The sequence below is a fragment of the Rousettus aegyptiacus genome, unplaced genomic scaffold (assembly GCF_014176215.1).
Source record: "Rousettus aegyptiacus isolate mRouAeg1 unplaced genomic scaffold, mRouAeg1.p scaffold_m13_p_7, whole genome shotgun sequence".
In the NCBI taxonomy this organism is placed as follows: domain Eukaryota; kingdom Metazoa; phylum Chordata; class Mammalia; order Chiroptera; family Pteropodidae; genus Rousettus; species Rousettus aegyptiacus.
In genome coordinates, this window is record NW_023416310.1 from 71,979,152 (window position 1) to 71,999,837 (window position 20,686).

Below are 20,686 nucleotides of genomic sequence, written 5' to 3' on the forward strand. Positions count from 1 at the left end.
CTCCTTGGACCTGGAACATTCCAGCATCTTTGCTTTCACTGCGCTCCCACCCTCTGCCTCCTTGCTCCGTGTCTCAGCTCTCAGGCACCGCCTTCCCAGGCGCCCCAGGGCCAGACACACTGGGAGCACCCAGAACGGTCAATCGTTCCACTTTCTTAGTTACAAGATGACCGTTGGGACAACTGTTACATCAACGGCCTGAGATGGGGAAAAATCATAAAATGAACACGTCGGTTGTAAATATACATCCATATTTTATACAGAAATGTTAATGTTGAAAACAAAAGGAATAAAGTTTTAGTCTATTTAGTTTCCTCCTTCCTTTTCCAATATTTACTTTCATTTCAAGGCAGAGATATACTATTCAACTCTGATCACACTATTTTAGAAAAATGGCTTAAAACATACTTGCCTAGATGGATGCCAACGTTCACTGAAAATGCTAAGTGGCTTAATTTTAAGACAGTCTTAGTTCACAGAAAAGGAGTCTATTTAAAGAGAAGAAAGATTTTCAGCACCAAGGTGAATGGACAGCTTTCGTCTCACCTGACGCCATCAGTTCTTATGAGAACAATGCACTGAATAATCTACCAGACATGACAGAAATGCCGCCATGATGCTCAGTTCTTTAATCAAAGAAGTGTCATTAGGACTTTGAAAATGGCAGGTGTATGTGCGTGTACATGTGTGTGTGTGTACGCACACATACTATTTGAGCACAACAGGGTGAAGACAGCAAGTGAGAAAAATGCTGGCATAGTGGAAGAAACAGAAAACTCTTCACATTTCACATTACAACTGCCCTTGTAGGAAGATGACATAAAACAGAGATCCAGTGCTTTGTGACAGCGATTCCACACGTGGCCCCATCTCTGTAACCACGTCGACCACCTCTCTCAGAGTACCAATCTTCATCTGCTTTCACGGAGAGGAGAGCACTCAAACCCTTCCCACAGTCAGCACGCAGATAACCAACGGCTACTCGGGCCATGAAGGAAGCCCACACTACTACGATTCCAGTATAAATGCAGAAAAAACCCTACCTTTCGGCAGCGCGGATTGGGACAACTGAACCTCTTCACGTCACTGTCCAGCAGAGCAGGAAAGCTACAGGAGGGGCACCTAGAGTCAAACAGCAAAGGGACGTTACTCAGAATAGTCAAGCCTCGCCATTCATCCTAGGATGGAGTTTTCAGCTGCCGGCCGTACCTCTTTTACTCCTTACTTTTCATTAATACATGGACTATTGCAGGCAGACTCTCCTGTGTGCTGGCTCCTACCAGGAAGTGCAGGTGCCACTCGGGGTCCTGCTTCGGTGCACACTATTCAATAAACATACCCTTCTGAGAACTCCTCACACGTCGCCTTCCCTCCGCCCCAATGCACAACGTTTGTACCTACAGGCCAGATGATCAATCGGCACCAAGGAAAGTAGGCAAAAACTTGAACTGTACATTTTCCCATTAATACAATTATTATTTCCCAGGAAAAAAATCCCCAAAAACCTGGAAGATACAGGTGTTAACGGAATTTTCGTTGTCTGATCAAAGTGCTCAGGCAGCCTTCCTAACGGGGACCGAGTCGACAGATGACACCCTCTGACTGAGAACTCACCTGACCAGCTCATCGGCATAGGCGGCAGCGACTTCCTCTTCGGCTTTCCGCTCGTAGTACCTGTACAGGATGGTCTGCGGAAGCACCTTCTCCAGCTCGCTGGTCGGGAATGAGCACGTGCAGCTGCCTTCCATGCAGCTGAGCTCTGCCTAGAATGAGGAGGTCAGGGCAAAGAGGACAGCGACAAGTTCAACCAAGTTGTCAGAAAAAGGAAAAGCCTCAGTAGCTAAACGTGTCTCTCAGTGGGAAGCAAATGAACCGTGGTTAAGAACACAGGCTCTGAGGTGGTAAAGGCCACTCTGTCCTCTTTCCGGAGGAACCACACTCACAAGGAAGCCAGGAAACAAAAACGCAGTCTGCTTTTGACACCGCCAGGACCGCCATCAGCCCGAACCAAACATGACGACATAAAGCAGACAGGGGAGGGCAAACAGCTCAGCAGACCTGAGGAGGAGGGTCACAGCTCAGTGTCGGGAGACCATGTGAGCAGCAGGCAGGTCCCTCTATGGCCCCTGGGATGGCTGGAGGTGTGGACCTCTTGGAAGGCAGCGTGAGTGGTGGGAGGAGAGGGAACTGACGGGACCATAAACTAAAAACTGGGGGGCTGTTTGAGAAACCTCCAGCTCCCACCCCCTTCGGATGGGTCAGTACCCAAGGCTCTTCCAGGAGGGCAGAGCACGTTCTCTGGAACACCTGGACTCCGTCTTCAGAGCCACTCAGTGGCGTGAGTCTTTCTCACACCACAGCACTCTGACCCCTTCGGCCACTCTTGTCCATTCGTAAGGACCCCTGGGATCACACTGGGCCCACCTGGACAATCCGGGACAACCTCCCTATTTTGAGGTCATTTGATTAGCAACTTTAATTCCCCTTTGCCCTGTAAGGCAGCATATCCACAGGTCCTAGAGATCAGGAGGGGGACATCTTTGGGAGGGGGCATTCTTCTGCCAATCGCAACCTCTCTGCTCATAACTGTTACTCAGTTCTTGACTAAATAAACTACAACAGACTGCAGGATAATTGATGTCGAATGATTTGATTATCGGTCAGTCATTTATGAAACGCCAATTGTGATTTTTTAAAAAGTGTTCATCAAAACTAAAACTTTGCATACTGTGTTATGCTGGTATCAAGAGAAGCTAACTTTGGGAAAAAATATGATCTTGTATAAAATACTTGCTTTTAATTTGACTACAAAATCCTTTAAAACATTTGTGAAAAAGTACTAATTTGCACTGTCATACATTCAAACAGGCTGCAAGATTCTCTTTTTTGATTTCATCCTTCATTTTTCTTAGAAGCAAGAAGCTGCGGGAAGCAGCAGGCGTGCCTGTGACATGGAAGGATGGGGACACGGAGGAATGATGCCAATCCCTGAAAAGAAATCTGCCGTTGTGCTTGCAACCACAATCACACAAACCAGGGGCTGCCTGGGAACCACACACACTGGACGTCTTAGCGGAGCTCCGGCTCCCTCCAGAAGGCACTCCCACGAGGCATTTACACCGATCTATAAACGCGGGCTCCTCAGACTCTGAACGTTTCCTACCTGCGGGTGTATTCCACAGGTCTCTCACCTTGCCAGATCCAAAGACGGCCTCTTGCGCGTATCTGATGAGACACTCTTTGCAGAACAAGTGAGCATCTGCACACTGCGTCAGCTCCTCGAATGGGAACTCCCCGTAGCAGCAGCGGCACTCAATCAGCTGGCCATCCTGCAGGCCGGCAGAAATACACATGACAGCCCCAGTCAGCAGGGGGCGGCAAGCTTCCTACTGCCTCCTCCCAGGGGGCAAAAAGCAACCCCAGAAGCCATAAAACAACATGGAGCTACTTCCTTCTGCATACATGTAGGTTGATATGCCACCATACAAACATTAATACACAGCTAGAGACAGTATGAGTTTCATTCTTTTTTTTGGTATTTTTTTGGGGTCATCCTTTGTATAAAGTTATCATATTCATGAATTCCATGGTGCCAGTAGAAGTATATGATTTGCAACCAGATTATACTGCTGACATGATAAGAGTCGGGGACAAGTAGCAGGAAGGGTGTTACCTAAAAAGCTTTAGAAGTTGGATTCTGCTCTTCTTGTAGTAAGACAGGTGTGAGAAAGTCGCGGCCCAGCCCCAGCTTATCTCAAGGGACTACTGAGCTAACTAACGCTGCAATCCCAGGCACCGCGAGCCCCGGGAAATGTACTCCTCTTCTTAATGGCAGAGATTGGTCCAGTGACTAGTCCATCCCTACCACATAAGAAAAGCCCTCTGCATAAGGATGGCAGACAGGACGAGGCCCGTCTGGCCCTGGGGTTATACGTATCTCTTCCTCCTAACTCTGCGTAAGTGATATCCGAGTCCTAAGTTTTCCTCTAAGAGTTTATCCGATGGATCCCAGGCAGCGTTCCTTAACAGGAACACTTCTCTCATCATCTTCCCTTCAATTCTCATCCAGTCTGACATTAAAAGCGACTATTATGTTTTAAGCATCTGTCACTTGGCCGAACCACAAACTGAGCAGATCAACAGGAGGCTAACTGGGAACCCATGTGCCATCAAAATGCCAAGGAAATGTGATAAGAGACAACAGCCCACAGAAAAATACCAGAATAAATGATTAAGTGAGTTTTCAAACTACCTTTTGATATTGTTCTTCATTCATCTGCAGAGCAAGCAAAAAATCTTCATGCTGAGGAACAAAACCAGACATGCAGATACAAATTTAGTAAAGACACTGCAGACCATCTAGAATTTATTTCCATAAACATAAAAGAACTCTATTATTAACAGTCATCTCTTCAGTTACATAGCTTAGTAGTTTAAAAATCATTTATTAAACTTTAACCCTCGAAACCACCTTTTCGATACTCTGACAAAACGGGAAGTGTGCACCAAGTGCTCTGCTGCGTCCCAATGACGGTGGCCATCTCCAGAGCACTTGTCACTGGCTGCAAGCTGCTCAATTAGGCACTTATTTTTAACAGAACAGCACTGTTACTTGAAAAAATAACGGAATAACTGTGATTATTCAAAATTATGTATTTGGCAAGACACTTTCTCAAAACTGAATAAAGTGATTATTTATGGCTAATGATAAAATTCTAGCTCTCAAGCAGAAATCAACATTTTGGAGGTCTTGATCCATCTGTCATAGAGTTACTTGATCACCTATCAAGTTACATTAGGTGACACTGCCTTTTTTAAATAAAAGTGCACGGTGCTGAAGAAAATGATTATTGCGTACAATTTGGTGTCACTGGATTGCTTCACACTAAGCTACCGTCACTACAAATTCAACATGGTGCAAAAATATCTTATCATGAAGAGAGCTAAATAAATTCCCAAACCCCTAAAGAGTCTAAAGGAAGCCAGGGTCATACTTTCAGAACTGATGGTCTAGAAAATACATATTAAACAACCAACATATTCTGGTTGGCTTGCAAATTTGATAGTCTATTTGGAAGAATTAAAGATCTAAATGGACCCTCTCTGGCCTTTCTCTGCCACCAGAGGCTGAGGGAGGTCAGATATGTGTGCTAAGCTCCAATTAAAATTCTCTAACATAAATCTGATTTACGAACCTGCCGACTTTAGTATCATTACCAAACTCAGTTTTGTTTTCCCTCTGAAAAACTCTATGGTTTACTCAAGTTAATCGCTTGAAAGAAATGGCAAGCCTTAAAATTAAAAGACAGTTTCATACTAAGCCATGACAGCGTACCAGAATCCCAGAAACCCATGCCACCCACATCGCCCTACCTCTGCCATCTCTTTGATTTTCTGTTCATAGAACTCCTGCTCTTGCTGCACAGCCGGAAGGAGGGCATGCCGGTCATACGACCTACAATGTCGCCGCTTATTCTCCAGAAAGAACATCCTCTTTTCTATTTTTATGTCACCTAGAAGACACATAACAATGCAAAATCATGCAGAGACAACTGTTTGCTCGGTATCCAGGCCGGGCACTCACCTTCTGCGGCCTGCACCCCACCTACTTCCTAGCGGCAAGTTTCGTTCTTCTTACAACACACTACCATTTAGGAACGACGACGGGCTCATACCATCCCTAACATGCTGTGCACGCCTGACTCGCATCTTTATCCTCTGTTATGCTCCAACTGGAGGGTCTCTTCTATCCTGTCGGTATTGGGCTATGTGACTATAACACAGGTCACTGCCCATTCTACTGAGGACCGGTGGTTTATAGTGTGGGGTTAAATAGGGCTGCTGAACATATGTCTGCAATTCAGCTGAGCAGATAGCAAGGACTAGAACTGCTGCTTCGGCTTTGGAAAACAGGCGTTTTCCAGCACAGTTGTTCCAATTTACACTCTCCCTCCCTCAGCAATGTACGTGAGTCCCTGTCATTCCATGTGTTCATCAATACCTGGTGTCGTCATTTTCTGATTTTAGCTATTTTAGTAGGTACACATGTGTTTTATTTATGTTTTTAAACTTTGTATTTTGAGGATTTCAAATAGAAAAGCCAAAAGATTAATACCCAGATTCACGACAACTTAGAATAAAAATAACAAACGATAACCATCAGATCATGTAATTGGTTTTCTATTTCTTCTTTGATTTGGTAACTGACGTTTTCTAGAAAATGGTCTACTCCGTCCAGATTTCCTATTTACTCACAGAAGTCGTTCTTTGTAAATTTCTTTTCATTTTACAAATATTAACTATATTTGGATCCCGATACATTTTATTTTTTCTTGTTCTCACTAGTTTTTAAAAATTAAAACTTTATTATTTAGAAAACTAGTTTTTCATTCTTTAGTTTCAATCAATCAACTTGTGTATCTTTCTGCCTCTGTGGGTTTTAATCACTGTAGCTATGCAATTAAGTCTTGAAATCAGGTAGACTGATTTCCCCTACTTTATCCTTTTAAAAAATTTTAGCTATTATACTACTTTACCTTTCCATATACATTTCAGGTTCAACTTGCCTGTATCTACCAAAAAATCTTGCTGGGATTTTAATAGGGATTATATTAAGCCTGTACAGACACTCCTTGGAAGTATTTCCAGTTGGGTTCCAGACCACAGCAATAAAGTGAAGAGTGCCATAAAGTCACACAGCCTTTTTGGGACTCTAGTGCATGTGAAAATTACATTTACCTTATACTGTAGTCTATTTAAGGTGCGTAATAGCATTACATCTAAAAAATGTACAGATCTTAATTAAAAAATACTTTATTGCTCAAAAATGCTAACTACCACCTGAGCCTTCAGCAAGCTGACATCTTTTTGGTGGTGGAGGGGTCTTGCCTTGATGTTGATGAGAACGCACTATTTGCAAACTGCAATAAAATGAAGCACAATAAAACCAGGCCTGCCTGTGTATGTGGGAGGACTGACATCATTACTATATTGTCTTCCAATCCATGAACACAGTATGTGTCTCCATTTATATTTATCTTGAGTTTTCTTCAGTGTTTCATAGTTTTCATCATATAAGCCCTGTCCGTATTTTAATAGATTTACACTTAAGTATTTAATTTTGGGGGAACTACTGTAAATGGTACTCTTTTTAATTTTGGTTTCCACATGCTTATTTCCAGTATATAGAAATAAATTGGTTTCTCTAGGTTGATCTTATCCCTGCAACCTTACTGAACTCATTTATTAGTTCTAGGAGTTTGGGGTAGACTCCTTGGCATTTTCTATGCAGAGTATCATGTCATTTGCCTATGGGGACAGTTTTACTTCTTCCTTTCTGATCTGTACCTTTATTCCCCTTCTTTATTGCTGAGGCTTGGGACTTCAGTACCATGTGGAAAGGCAGGGAATAGAAAACATCCTTTCCTTGCCCGATCACAGGGGAAAAGGGTTCACATTAAGTCTGAGGTTAGCCATGAGTTTTCTTGTAGCCATTATCAAGCTGAGAAAGCACAAATCCTAATTTTCTGAGCATTTTAATCATGAATAGGTATTCAATACCTTTTCTGCATCAACTGATGCGGTGATGTGATGTTTCTTTAGTTTAACATGACAGATTGTACTGACTGGTTTCCAAAAACTGAACCAGGCTTATATCCCTGGAATACATTTGGTTCCAGTGTATGTTTTAAAATATATTTTTATATATTTAAGTATACTTTATATATTTAAACATATATTTATAAGTTCTATTTGCTAATATTTTGTTAAGGATTTTTGCATCTATATTTATGAAGAATGCTGGTCTATACTTTTTGTACTGTCTCTGGTTTTGTTATCTGAGTAACACTGGCTTTATAAAATGAGTCAAGAAGTGTTTCCTACTCTTCCATTTTCTGGAAGAGATTGTGTAGAATTGGTGCTGACTCTTCTAATAACGTTTGGAAGAATTTTCCTGTGAAACTAATTGGGGCTGGAGATGTCTTTGTTGGAAGATTTAAAATTATGAATTCCATTTCCTTTATAGCTACATATAGGGCTATTCAAATTATGTTTTATATGGGTAAGTTTTGGTAGTCTGTATTTTTTGAGTAATTGGTCCCTTTCATCTAAGTTGTCAAATTTACGTGTAAAAGTTATTTACATTATTCCTCTTCGGATGTCTGTAGGGTCTACTGTGATATCTCCCGTAGAAAGTGATCACTCCTGATATTGGTCATTTGTGTCTCTTTTTTTTTCTTGGTAGCATTGCTAAAGGTGATATGTTGTATTTTTATTGCAGCTCAGTTTACATGCCATTTCTAACCAGACTATTCATGAGAGGCTTATGGTTGGCTCGTGAAGACCGTAAAAAGGGCAGTCTCTTTCGGCAACGCCACGTATAGCACAAATAGCAGTGACTAGATGAAAAACAAGCTGAAAAGGTGAAGGGACTCCTGCAACAGGTGCAGGAGGATTCTTAGCCTATGTGCTTATAAACTGCTGAGAAGAAAGGTTAAATGTATCCACAAGTCACAAATATTAAACTCCTAATGTATGGCAAGTGTGTTTTCCAACTTCTAGTGTCCTTAAAGATGATCTAATAAGTGTAATTTAAGAATCAGAATCCAAAATTAAAGGGATATACCTGAAACGATGAGCTGGAACTGAGATGACATTAACAGGGAAAAATGTCAGATGCAGCAAAACTGAGAGGGCTTTGTGACTTAAAAGCAAGGTGGACGAAAAGACCAAGGCTGAATGTGAGCCAAAGGTGGGACCTATTTTGATTTTCAAAAGCCATGACAGTCTCTGCACGGCAGACCTCACTTGAGTCCCTGGTCCAGCCTGGCGCACCCAAACTCTCCAAGAGATACTGACATGATAGAGAAGGGCGCACAGAAGCAAACTGGAATGATGAAGCAGCAACAGACAGACTCCAAGTGCTTGCAGAGGTAAGAACTACACCATGGCGGTACATGTCAGGAAGGTACCTTCTGTCTTGGTATAAAAGAACTTTCTAAAAGAGACAGCTGACCAACAACGGAGTGGATCATCTCACCAACGGGACTTTCCTTTCTCTGCCACTTACAGTTAGAACGAGCACGGAATGGCTACGTATTCAGGATTCCTAGTCTAAAATGTGGATAAATTTAGCTGAGTGAAAAACCACTTACACGCTATCCCCACTTTCTCACCCTGCCAAAGGCCTGTGAGAACATCATGTCAGGATGGCTCTGCTCCATGGACTAGCTTGGGGACCTTAGGAGTCAGAGCCTAGAGCATTTTCTTTTAGGTCCCAAAGAGTTCAGATAGTCAAACACTTTCCAACTCTATAGCTATCTCACGGAGTTTCCATTTAGTCACACCTGAAATCAAGTTATGTAATTAATACATATGTAACAGAAAGATGACAAGGAAATGGAAATATTCCTCCTTGAGACATAATCTATAGGAAAATTAGTGGACTCTTCTTGGACAGAGTAACTCAGATGAAATTTGTTGTAAAATTCAACAAGTTTACCTTTTGGGGGAATCAGACCTGAAGCAACCTCTTTGAAGAGCTTTCAGCAGTTACTTCATCAATAAAAATAACAGAATTTTAAATAAATGGTGGCTACTTAAGAGCTGCTTGTGTTTTTCCTGTAAGAAGCCACTCTCAGGGGTATAAGTGACCCCTTTGGCAGTAAGCAATCAATCACTGGTCTAGACAGTTTTTACTAGTAATAAAGCTAATTCTCATCAAATATCCAAGACCAGTTTTTTCCCGAAACTTTAAAGAGTGTCCCCAAACAGTTCCATGCACAAATTCTCTGACATTTTGCTACATTTTCTTGTCAAGGTGTATCCTAAGCAGAAAGAAAGGAGATGACAACTGTAGCCACTTTCGAAAACTACTGATGTGTCGTCAGAGTGGACCATGTCAGTTACTCCTTGGACTGGCCGGGAGACACTCCCTAAGCGGCTGTACCATGACACCCTCATAGGCTGCGCAGGAAAGAGACAGTTCTGCGTAAAAGCATCACAGTCAGTGACACTCACGGTTTGCCATTACCTTGTTCAAATTTGAAATCTATGTAAGAATACTGATTCATTTCTTTTCTCTTTTTTCTTTTTCCACTGGTTTCTGGCGATAGCTCTTGCCATTTTTTAATGGCATCAGAAAAGGCCTAAAAATTGAGAAAGAGAAAAAAAGTTAGCACGGTAGATGGGACAGAAGAACATGTGAAATACAGGCAATCCCCAAAGCTCATTTCGACTCAGTTTCAGCCATCTCTGCTGCCCGTCTTACAGAAATAGTTAGTGGCCAAAGAAATAGGTGGTGTTGCATTATTTTTTTTCTTTCATACACTGCTACGATGGCAGAACCAAAATGCTCACTGACAAATTAAAGGGCGACATAATAGAAACTGCTCAACCTCTCCCTGAGGAAGTACAGGTTAAATCACGTAACGAATGGCTACCGAGCTGCATTCCACAGGCCATCTTACGTGGTGTCCCTCAGGTGAACGCACGGCTTCCACTCGCCCCCAGTTCTCACTGCTTTCCCCTATACCCACCCCCCCTTTGTACTGCACACCGGAGCGCAAAATTCTCCTGCCATACCTGTAGCTTCTCCCTTTTTTTAGATCTTTCCAATGGACACTTAGGTGTGTTCAAGTCTTTGTTATCTTAAAAAAGAAAGCCTTTCCTCCCTTGGCGTCCTTCCCCTTTCAGGTACCAGCCCCTCTTTGTAGCCAAATTTACCAAAGGAGCCAGTTGTATGCTGTTTTATCACCTCACCTCCTGTGAGCTTTCCAACTCCCTCCAATCTGGCATGAAACCCCACCGTACTACCTGCTAGTCTACTTCACAACACAGGGCCAAGTCTAACACCTGTGTCTCAGCTCTCGCCTTGACCTCTCAGAGGTATTAACAATGTGGACCAACCTCTCGCTGTCCTGGCTTCCTGCTTCCTGCCTCCTCCCTGCGCTGCCCCTCCTCCGTCATCCTCTCTACTCGGTCCCTAGATGCTGCAAGTCCTCGGGACAGCCTCGGCTCTTATCACCCTCTAAGGTAACTTGTCCAGGCTGGTGAGGTTTCCTCCCATGTACCGATGACCCCAAATCCATTCTCCTATCTGTATTTCCCACCTTTGCTGCCCACTCAAACACCCAGTGAATTATTTATACTTGGCTGTCTCACGGACCCCACTCAGCATGTTGGGAATTCAATGTCCCCCACACTGAATTCACAATCCTTTCCCTCCAGATCGGCTCTCTTACAGCGTCCTCATCCCAGGAAATGGAACCACTGTTATCTGCACCCCATTCCCAAACTCCGACTTACATAATACTCAGGTTTGTGGTTAAATGTCACTTGCTCAGGGAGGCCCTGGAGCCTCTTCGTCTACCTTATGTCCTACTACACTCTTTCAAAGCACCTTGTATTTTTCTTTCAAAATATTCATCAGCTGTAATTATATATGTATCTGTTTGATGCTGTTGCATCTCCGCCACTGGACTGGAAGCCTCTGGAGGGCAAGAATGCACCTGAGCTCAGGGTGTATCCTCAGCCACCTGCACAGTTCGTATTTAACACCTGATCCGCCGAACAAAAGTTTATAGCGCTGTACATGTTATACGAATGTTGCTAACAAGTCACATTCTGACCCACTTATCCTAGAGAAACATCTGTGTGTCTATGTGGCAGGACAGCAAAACAAAAAGTATTTTAGTTACAGAAGAGAGAAGGATCACTCCTCACCCTGATCCACCTCCAAGCCCTTCCTTCTCAAGCTCCTCAGCTGGGGGATTATAAGGCATTTGCTATACACACCACCCAAGAGCTAAGCCCAACACCTGGACCATCCTACTCCGTGTCTCATTTGATTCTCACAATGATCTCCTGAGAGAGGTATTAGTTCTTGTACAGCAGAGTGAAGCAAGGTGTAGAGAGAAGGAACTTGCCCCATCAAACCTTCATTAATGCTAGGATCTGAACTCGGTGAAACCCCACCAAGAGCTGGCCGACAACGACACTCATCCCGCTGCCTTTCTACCTCCACCAATGACGCCCTCCGTGGCTGCAGGACCGCTTCCTTTGCTTCTTGTTTCTTTTCCCTGGAAGTCCCATGACCCCAGGGGTTCCCTACAAACCCTTAGACACTAATCTTAAAGTCACTCACGTTTGTACTCAGATGCAGGACTACTAATTGATTTTTACTCAGCTTCACCCAAAAATAAATACTCCACCGTGAACCAGGACCATTTGTAAAAATTAAGGGGAGTGGCAGGACAGGCATCACGATTTGCGTTTTATAAACAAGTCACACGTCATTTACCAGTGAACTCAGAGCTCAAACGTGTAGTCCACTGAGTTTTGAACCACATCGCACTGCCACAAAACACGGAGGCTTCTGACTGCAAGTGAGCTTTACCTTGGTCCTATTTGAATAATGTTTCTAGTTAGCAGTGAAAAAAAAAAATCCACACACAGGGAACACAAGCTGGTACTTGCCAGGGAACTGTTTCTTAAAACAAAATATTCTCTACAAATTTAAAGGAGCCTACAAAAATCTTAAGAGTTACAACAATCATCACGTAACAGTGACTAAAGGTCTAGTTACGTAGATCACATAAAGTTATGTCATCTGAATGCCTTCCTTCTGAGATACGCTAGTTATAATTCACACCTACACACCATGAACGCACCGCGAGCACTTTTTCTTGCCTCCTACCCTTTGCACATACCGTTCCTCTAGCAAAAACATCTTTTATTTTTTTGAGACTATTCGAATGACACCTTCATTTCCTTCCTAGTGTTCTCTCATGTACTCTTTTATAAGACTCATCACACTGTTTTAATCTCTTTAAAAAAACTCTCAGACTTAAAGCTCTTTTGAAGGAAGCTAATTTGTGTTCTACTGATGTCAGTGTCCCCTGCGTAGACTCGGTAACAACCACAAAGTAACTATTCAAGAAACCTAATGGGAGGGACACAGAACAAAAGATCACTGAAGAATAAATTTCCCTTTTGCTATTATCTGGCATTTCTCCCTCTAGTTTGCACATGTTCACAAATCAAATATCCGCCGAGAATCAAAAATACAGTATGGTATGATTTTTAGGATATCTGTGACAATGGCCAAAGTTCCTTTAAGGGATGACCTAAAAATACTATAATGGGCATTTGATGACAAAAAACTGCAGAGACTCTGCAGCCTGAGGGAGAGAGAAAACTTACACAATAAAAAGGATTGAAATAATATACCAGCTAAAACAGAGAGATTTACTTGGAGCCCCAGATAACCAAACAAACTGCTAAAATGATTTTGACACAGAGAAATCTGAACATGGACTGGATAACTAATGACATTGATTTTTAAAGTGTGAAAATGGTATTCTGATTACAGTTTTCCAAAAAGACCCTTTATCTTTCAAAGGTAAATACTAAGAGAGTCGTGGATGAAAAGGAAATGAGATGAGCCTTGGAATTTGGTTCAAAACACTCTGAGAGGAAGCAGTGGGTGGGGTGAAGACGAAACCAGACTGGGTGATAGCTGGTAATTACTGAAGCTGAGTGATGGCTGAACATGGGCTCATTAGAATACGACCTCTTTCATACATGCTTGATCTGTATAATAAAATGTGAAAAAAAAATCCAGGGAAATGTGACTCTGTCTTCACAGTGAACATGCTTCCCCGAGCCATCGTCATATGTGGGGAGCAGCCCAGCCATGCACAAGGAAAACGTGCTATTGCCGTAATTACGAAATATCTCTGGGCATGTTTTCCTCATCCCTGTCCCCGAGTGTCACTGTCTACAGGGCAGAGCTCTTGGGCACTATCTGCACACAGCAGGGAGGAGTTCTCAGCTGTAACAGAGCACGCCAGATTTTAGCTCCTGCCAAACAGTACTCTACCTTAAACACGTCACCTTTATTCAAACAGCCCAACCTCATTTCAAAACCCTGTAAATTTCAAACCACTCACCAAAACAAGCAGACACCATAAAAAACATAAAGAGCCAGAAAGACGAGGAAAGGGACAGGAAGACATAAATGAGAATGAACCACAAAATCGTACACCCTCCCGCCAAGTAACGAGTGTGTTGTGGGACGAGCACACCTGTGGCAGGGACATTACTAATAAGGGCCGCAGACCACAGGAGGCGTCTCCTGCTGCCGCCCTTTGGTTCTTCCTCTGGGCTCCCTGCGTGCTCAGCAAAGGAGCAAGGCACCACTGGAGCAGTATAGTGCCAGGTAGGGTCTCACGATATAAGAGCCCCAGCTTCTTGCAGTCACTAGTTTTGGGGGAAGCTCATTCACTTTTCAATGACAGTACAGGTGTTTCCTAGTTAGCGAACATGGGGAATGAGATTTAGAAACAGAAAGGACTAACTCTGTATTCCCTTCAGAATAATTTTACTTAAAATTAATCTACAATCAGGAGTTCGCTGACAGTTACCTGGATCTTCCTGCCACTCCACACTCAGCGCGAGGCCACATCCGCCTGGGGGTTTACCTTCTTTCAGGTTAAGACCCCGCGGGTGTTCTAACCATTGAAATAACTTCCCATTTGTTTATCTTTTGGAAAAAAGTAGTTTGCTGGGAATCACGAGAACTTTAACAGGAGAAATGAATTCCATGGCAGAAGAGAGGAAGAGGAACTAGCCAAAGACCTGCTGGTGCAGCTCTGCTGTCCTGGCCGACTGCCATGACACAGGATTCGTGTGGTGGGCTTCTCCAACAAGGCGCATGCATCTGTGTTACCTGGTGACTGGCACCCTGCTAAGCCTTGGGATAACGACTCTCAGTGGGATATTATTTAGGGCCCTGGAGAAAACACTGGGCGCTTCCAGCGGCTGCCCACTCCCTTCCGAGGCAAACCAACGCTCACCGGGCAGGGCTCCCGGGCTCTTTCCAGACCTTGCCTCACGTAACTGGTAACAGCCACTGCGGCGGGAAGGGGAGGAGTGGCCCTGAACACATCTCCCACATTCTTAGGCACCCAGCATCACCCGGTAAAATTCATTCCCCCCATGTCATGGTCCCGCCCGAATGTCCCTGCTTCTAATCCAGCATCCCTCTGCATTCGGTTCCTCCTGATCCGCAAGCACCTTTGTCTATTGCTCTTCACCCTGACACCCGCCTTAGCGCTTTGCCATCAGAAACCATCCCAACTTCTACAAGTGGAAATCTTCACTCCATTATCACAGCAAGAATTAGTCATGAGGTGTGACCCCACCAAGAAGACCAATAGTGCACCTTTCGGGTGATTGCATAGTGTCCTTTGAGCTCGTGCAGGGCCCACTTGATGTCCTGACTGCTGAGCATTTTGAAGTCGGCCATCAGGAGATCGGCAGCTTGGATGAAGCAGCGCTGGTCAAGAGGAGCCAACTTAGAGTAGTCAAAAAAGTCTACCTTAGGCAACTGAAAAGAGAGAGGGGCACGACGTTAGTGTCAGACAGTGTGCGTCCCGCGAGGGGAAGTCACCTGAAGGATTGCTCAGTCCAGAATAAAACCATCCCACTCCTAGTTACTCTACAAGGAGGTTACCAGCCCTGAACAGACATGAAGAAATGGTGATTCACAGAAGCTAAACGGCTCTCCAGAGCCTGGAGACGAGTTTCGCTGGTTAGAGCTAGAAAAAATGACAGCTGGGGATTTGAACCCGATCTTTCAGCTATCTTCTTTCCACAAAATGTTTAGGAAAATTATTTGTTTCAGGCTACAGAATATGTAAAAGAGAAAGTCAGAAGAATTTGTGGGGAGTAAAGGGACCAAGCGACATAGTTCTGGACTACACTTTCCTTAACTACTTACACGAAACACTAGTTTGGATCACAAACGAAGGCAATAATTGAGATTTAAAAATCCAACTGTTTATATCCTAATGCAGGATTTGGTGACATAAGTATATGCACTGTATATAAATCTTACATCAAAACCACGAAGAGATATTGAACTCTAGGCAATGATCCACATGATGAAGTATGTTTGGGGCAGTATATTCATGTTTTAGTGATTTATGTTGAAATGCATTACAATGAAATAAAATGTAAGAGATGTGCTGATGGATATGTGACAAAGTAGAGAAAATGTTAACTTCTAATGGTACTTCTGCTGGGTATACAGGTGATTAATGTAAGATCTTTCGACTTTATTGTGTAATTAAAATTTTTGATAATAAAATGTTATTCCAACTGAAATGATACCAAAATCTTGGCCAATTCTTGTTTCATTTTAGAAACTTGCTTTGTAGTATTAAAGAAATAGAGAATTTGTTTTGTATTTTACGGGAAAGGGAAGAGAGAATTGAAATTAAATACAGACGTCAAAGTGGCTCAGGTTGGGAAATCCCACTGAAGTCTAAGTATATTCTGAAATCCTATTTTCCCAGCTAGTCTTTAAAAATGTGTCTTGACGAAGCACTTTCTTCCCATAAAGATGATGAAAAAAGCAGAACATTTCCACGTAGAGACCATAAAAAAAGAGCATGACACTTGCCTTTGTCTCATCTTGGCTGGCAAGCAGGCTGCTACTGGGGTTGATAATGACTCGATCTTCTCTCTTTGGATAATCTGGATTTTCCAGAAGGAAATTACAAAGTCTGCAAAAATAAATGATGTCACTTTCATACTGCTTCCAAACTCCACAACTGCCCACCGATTCAAACACACTATTTGAAAAGTAAAGTCCCTAGTTACACATTACAAATGTTTGCAGATCAGGAAACAAAACAAATAGACAAATAAGACAATTACAATGAATTTCTCTTTTTTTTCTTGCTAGTTTCCAAAGCAATAAACGTACTGATGAATGCAAACTCCTCTGCAGTTCTTCTATTAGTTGGTGTCAATGTAATGAAGTCACTGAAATTCTTATTGGTTGAACTATGTAGAACTACAGAATTTAAATGAAAAATATCTATTTGTCGGAAAACTGTATAACAAATAAGGGGTGGGGAAAACGTGTTCACGTTCACAATTAAAAATAGTTTGCTAAAAGAATAAAGGAAATGTTTTGTTTTGTAACACCTATAGCACCTGGTATTTCTAGGTGGTCTCCCATCCAAGTACTAACCCGGCCTGTCCCTACTTAGCTTCTGAGATCAGATGAGATCAGGCACGTTCAGGGTGGCAAGGCCATATAAGGAAATGTAAAAGCCCTCCCTGTTAATTCACTTCTACTTTTGTAACCATGTGGTTATATAAATCCCTATGAGCGATTTGAGCGACATCCAGTTTACTCAGCCTGCAAGGTAAAGGAACAGATCATGTCTGCTCTTCATACCAAACCCAAGTCTGCCTCTTTATCACTACGTAATACTGCAAAGGTAAGGATGAGAGGAGTCAGATACACACAGATTTACAAGTGTCGACCAGTAACGCTCTTCAGCCTGTAACCACGAAATTGGGTAACAAACTGTGCTCCTGGATGATGCCACAGTGTGAGGTCAGTTTGGGTGGTGTCCAGCCTGACTAGTCACTACCAAGAAGGGCCCTCTGCTCACAGGGCATTGGGATGTCCCCCTCCCCATCCGTCCTTCTCCTGCTCCTGCAGATTCTTAGGAAGGATGACTCTACTCCATCTTAAGTGCCCAACCCACAATTCTCACTTGACTCCCTTCTTCCCAGGTCCTGTCTGTCCAGTGTCAATAGTGGACCTCTAATGCTAAGACAGGTCCGACAGGAAGAGAATGGAGGAAAAGTGTCTACCTCTAGCTCCTCTCCTCACCCAAGTGATTGGGGACCACAAAATGGGGACGGGCACACTTCCTCTGCAACCCCCTGAGGACCCTCCACAAAGTCCCTCCTCACCCTATTCCAAAACCAGTCAGCGCACCTCAACACCATCATTTCCATAAGCTCCAAATGCTTCTTCTCTAAGCTCTCATCATGCCCGTCTCCTGGAACACAGTGCCAGAGGCCCAGTGATGAGAAATAACCCCTTCCCATATCACGGCTGTAGCAAGGGAAGACAGGAATTCTGAGGACCTCTCCTTCTATAAGTACTGCCATCAATGCTAACTCTTTGTTCCAGGACGAAATGATGAGCACTGTAGGTTACACGGATCTCTGAGGGCCAACCTGAGAGTTAACAACCACTAAGAACCTACTACCATGGGGAAAGGCCTACTGCTGCCAGCAACTCGACTCCGGTCACACACACCCGGAATGAGTACACACCAGCGGCGGGGCAGCTCCTCCACTCGACTTACCTGTTTGTAATGTTCTGGTCAGTGTGGCTGCCACAGGCCAACAAACTGCCAGATACCAGAAATGTGGGGAAAGATAAAATAGCAATCTTTGCCAGAATGGCCGCCCATCAGTGCAGCCAGTGGTTTCCAAGTGGGGTGCATGGAAGATGATCTGCTGGCGTGTTAGAAGAAAGTATGAAAACTCCTACTTCTATTTTTTAAAATCTCATCCTTTAAAATTTTTCTATTCTTAGGTATTTTCTAAGTACATAATACAGCATGATATAGAGGTAGAACAGTAAGTCTAATTTCTGGGGCAAAACCCCCCCACATTTTAGGAGTTCTTAATTCATTTTATATTTTCAACACTATTAAGAACTTCACGTACTGAATTGCTACAAGATGTGAAGTTCCACATGGCAGAAATAAGAGGCGTTTGCTTTGAATCATTTTCATTTAATATTTTCTCTACTCTTACTAACAGAACTTTCCTGGAGGTTAACAGACTTTTGGTGACACAAATAATTAAGGACAAAGTTTCTCTTCTACAGAAGTAAGCTACAATCCAGTGCATTAATATTCCTAGCCTGGAGTCAAGGCAGTGGGAGATTGGTCTAACTCAGATCTGCCCACCTATTCCTGTGATTTCAGGCTTGATCTCACCTGACAAGTGAAAGGGTCTCGAGAAAGCACTCCTGCTACGTAAGCCAGACTAGCACCCCAAGCTTTTACTCCATAGATAACCTCTGGCTGTCTGGATCCAATTTAAGTGAGTGAAAAGTCTTAACCAGCCAAAGAGCAGAGTCCCATCACAGGAGGGTCTCTGGTGGACAGGTACCCCCTTGCTGATATGACCAGCTGGTTACATCTAGTGATGATTTAAAGACCCAGGGATGAGAGGAAAGCACTGTCAGGAAAATGAGACTGTAGGTCTGAAAAAATTTCAATACAATTACTTTACGTTCCCTTTCTTTTGGACTTCATGAGAATTTTTATGTCTTTAAGAATGAGTATTTGTTTCTGAATGATGCAAAAGGCCAGTTAGGGCCCTAGGAAAAAACACATCGGACTCAAGAGGCAGGACAGCAGACCTGTCACAAAACCTGTAAATTTGGTCACATTTTACTAATATTTCATAGACAATCTTGAAGATAGTTAAAAAATATGTTCATTTGTAGAATGAGTGGGTAACATTAAGGTATACTAAAATTTCTAAAGGGATACTTTAATATTTGCTATAAATTATTAAAAAATACACTTGGTATTTCCTATTCAAATCAGTATCCTGTAACTAAATCTGCTACGTCTATACTTTATTATTTATATTTTCTAAAATAAAGTATGTTTCATAATCGGGAAAACATTAACAAAAAAATTCAAGAAAAAAAGGGTTAACAATTCACAAAGGAGGAAAATATAATTAGCAAACAAACATATGAAAAATGCCATCCAGCCAATTATCAAAAAAAAGCATCATAAAGTATTAGATTACTTTTATGTACAGTTCACGACAATAAAAAAACAGCACCATTTACTCAATATTATCAGGAACTATTAAAGCAATTCACGTTTCCAACAGCAACGTACAGTGGTACAAGTCTGCTGGATGGCTACCTGGAAAATATTTCCAAGGACCATGAATTTGTTTATAATCCCTGACTCCAAATTTTAATTTAGGGTTTCAGTATGTAGTAAATAATTCAAAAAATGCTATATGCAGAATAATGTTCATCAGAGCACTAGTGAAAACTATGAACAAACAAAATATTTAACAAAGAGGAAAATTCAATAGAGTAATTGTTATTAAAGGCGATCATTAACATCATGAAGAAAAAAATGGAAAATGTTTCTTACTTAACATTATTTCATAAGTTACCCCAAACTGTATTTCCTCTCTGAAAAAAAAAAGTTTTCATTCCAAGAAGAACTAAAAGGGTACATAAAAATAAAATATGTTGTTTTTTTAGTTGAACTGAAGTCTAGGAGATATTTTTCATTTTAAAAATGGAGTTGTTTCTGCTCCCCTTTGCTATGAATCTAAAATTGCTCTTAAAATAGTTTATTAATTAAAAATAATCAGCTATCATGTGGTTTACATACTCAAAACATGCATAACACAAAAAAGCTATGTTCATTGTATTTAAAGAACTAAAAATATTTTAAAGTACAGGCAAACAAAAATGAAACATTAGAAAAATAACCAGAAGAATTTTTTTTAAATACTAGAAATGAAAAATGTAGAAACTGAAATTAAAAACATAGTGGATGGGTTTAACAGGTTACATTCCATGAAAAGAGAATTAGTGACCCAGAAGATAGCTCTGAAGAAACAACCCAGAATGTATGTATCTCAGAGACAGAGAGATGGGGTTGAGAGGCAGGGGAGAAGAGAAGTGCCACAGGATGGGACAGAGAATGGGGCAAAGGGACTGTCTGATGACAATGGCTACAGAATTTCCGAAACCGACCACCATCTTCAATCTGACTCACTGTGATCTACATTCTAAATGTTTTGCCTTAGTGTA

At 42.3% G+C, this 20,686-nt stretch overlaps 1 protein-coding gene and 1 pseudogene across 2 annotated transcripts in view; both read right to left on the bottom strand.

Annotated features, from left to right (window-relative positions):
- RNF216 (ring finger protein 216) overlaps positions 1–20,686 on the bottom strand; it is a 115,372-nt gene that overhangs the window by 74,614 nt on the left and 20,072 nt on the right. For both annotated transcript variants that reach the window (XM_016155207.2, XM_016155205.2), the window contains exons 6-13: positions 16,469–16,571; positions 15,227–15,391; positions 10,034–10,148; positions 5,374–5,513; positions 4,253–4,303; positions 3,192–3,329; positions 1,615–1,763; positions 1,044–1,122 (exon numbers count right to left, since the gene is read on the bottom strand). In XM_016155207.2, the coding sequence (XP_016010693.1) occupies positions 1,044–1,122; positions 1,615–1,763; positions 3,192–3,329; positions 4,253–4,303; positions 5,374–5,513; positions 10,034–10,148; positions 15,227–15,391; positions 16,469–16,571 (940 nt within the window). The remainder of the gene's footprint in view (positions 1–1,043; positions 1,123–1,614; positions 1,764–3,191; positions 3,330–4,252; positions 4,304–5,373; positions 5,514–10,033; positions 10,149–15,226; positions 15,392–16,468; positions 16,572–20,686) is intronic.
- LOC118606090 lies at positions 16,996–17,114 on the bottom strand (annotated as a pseudogene).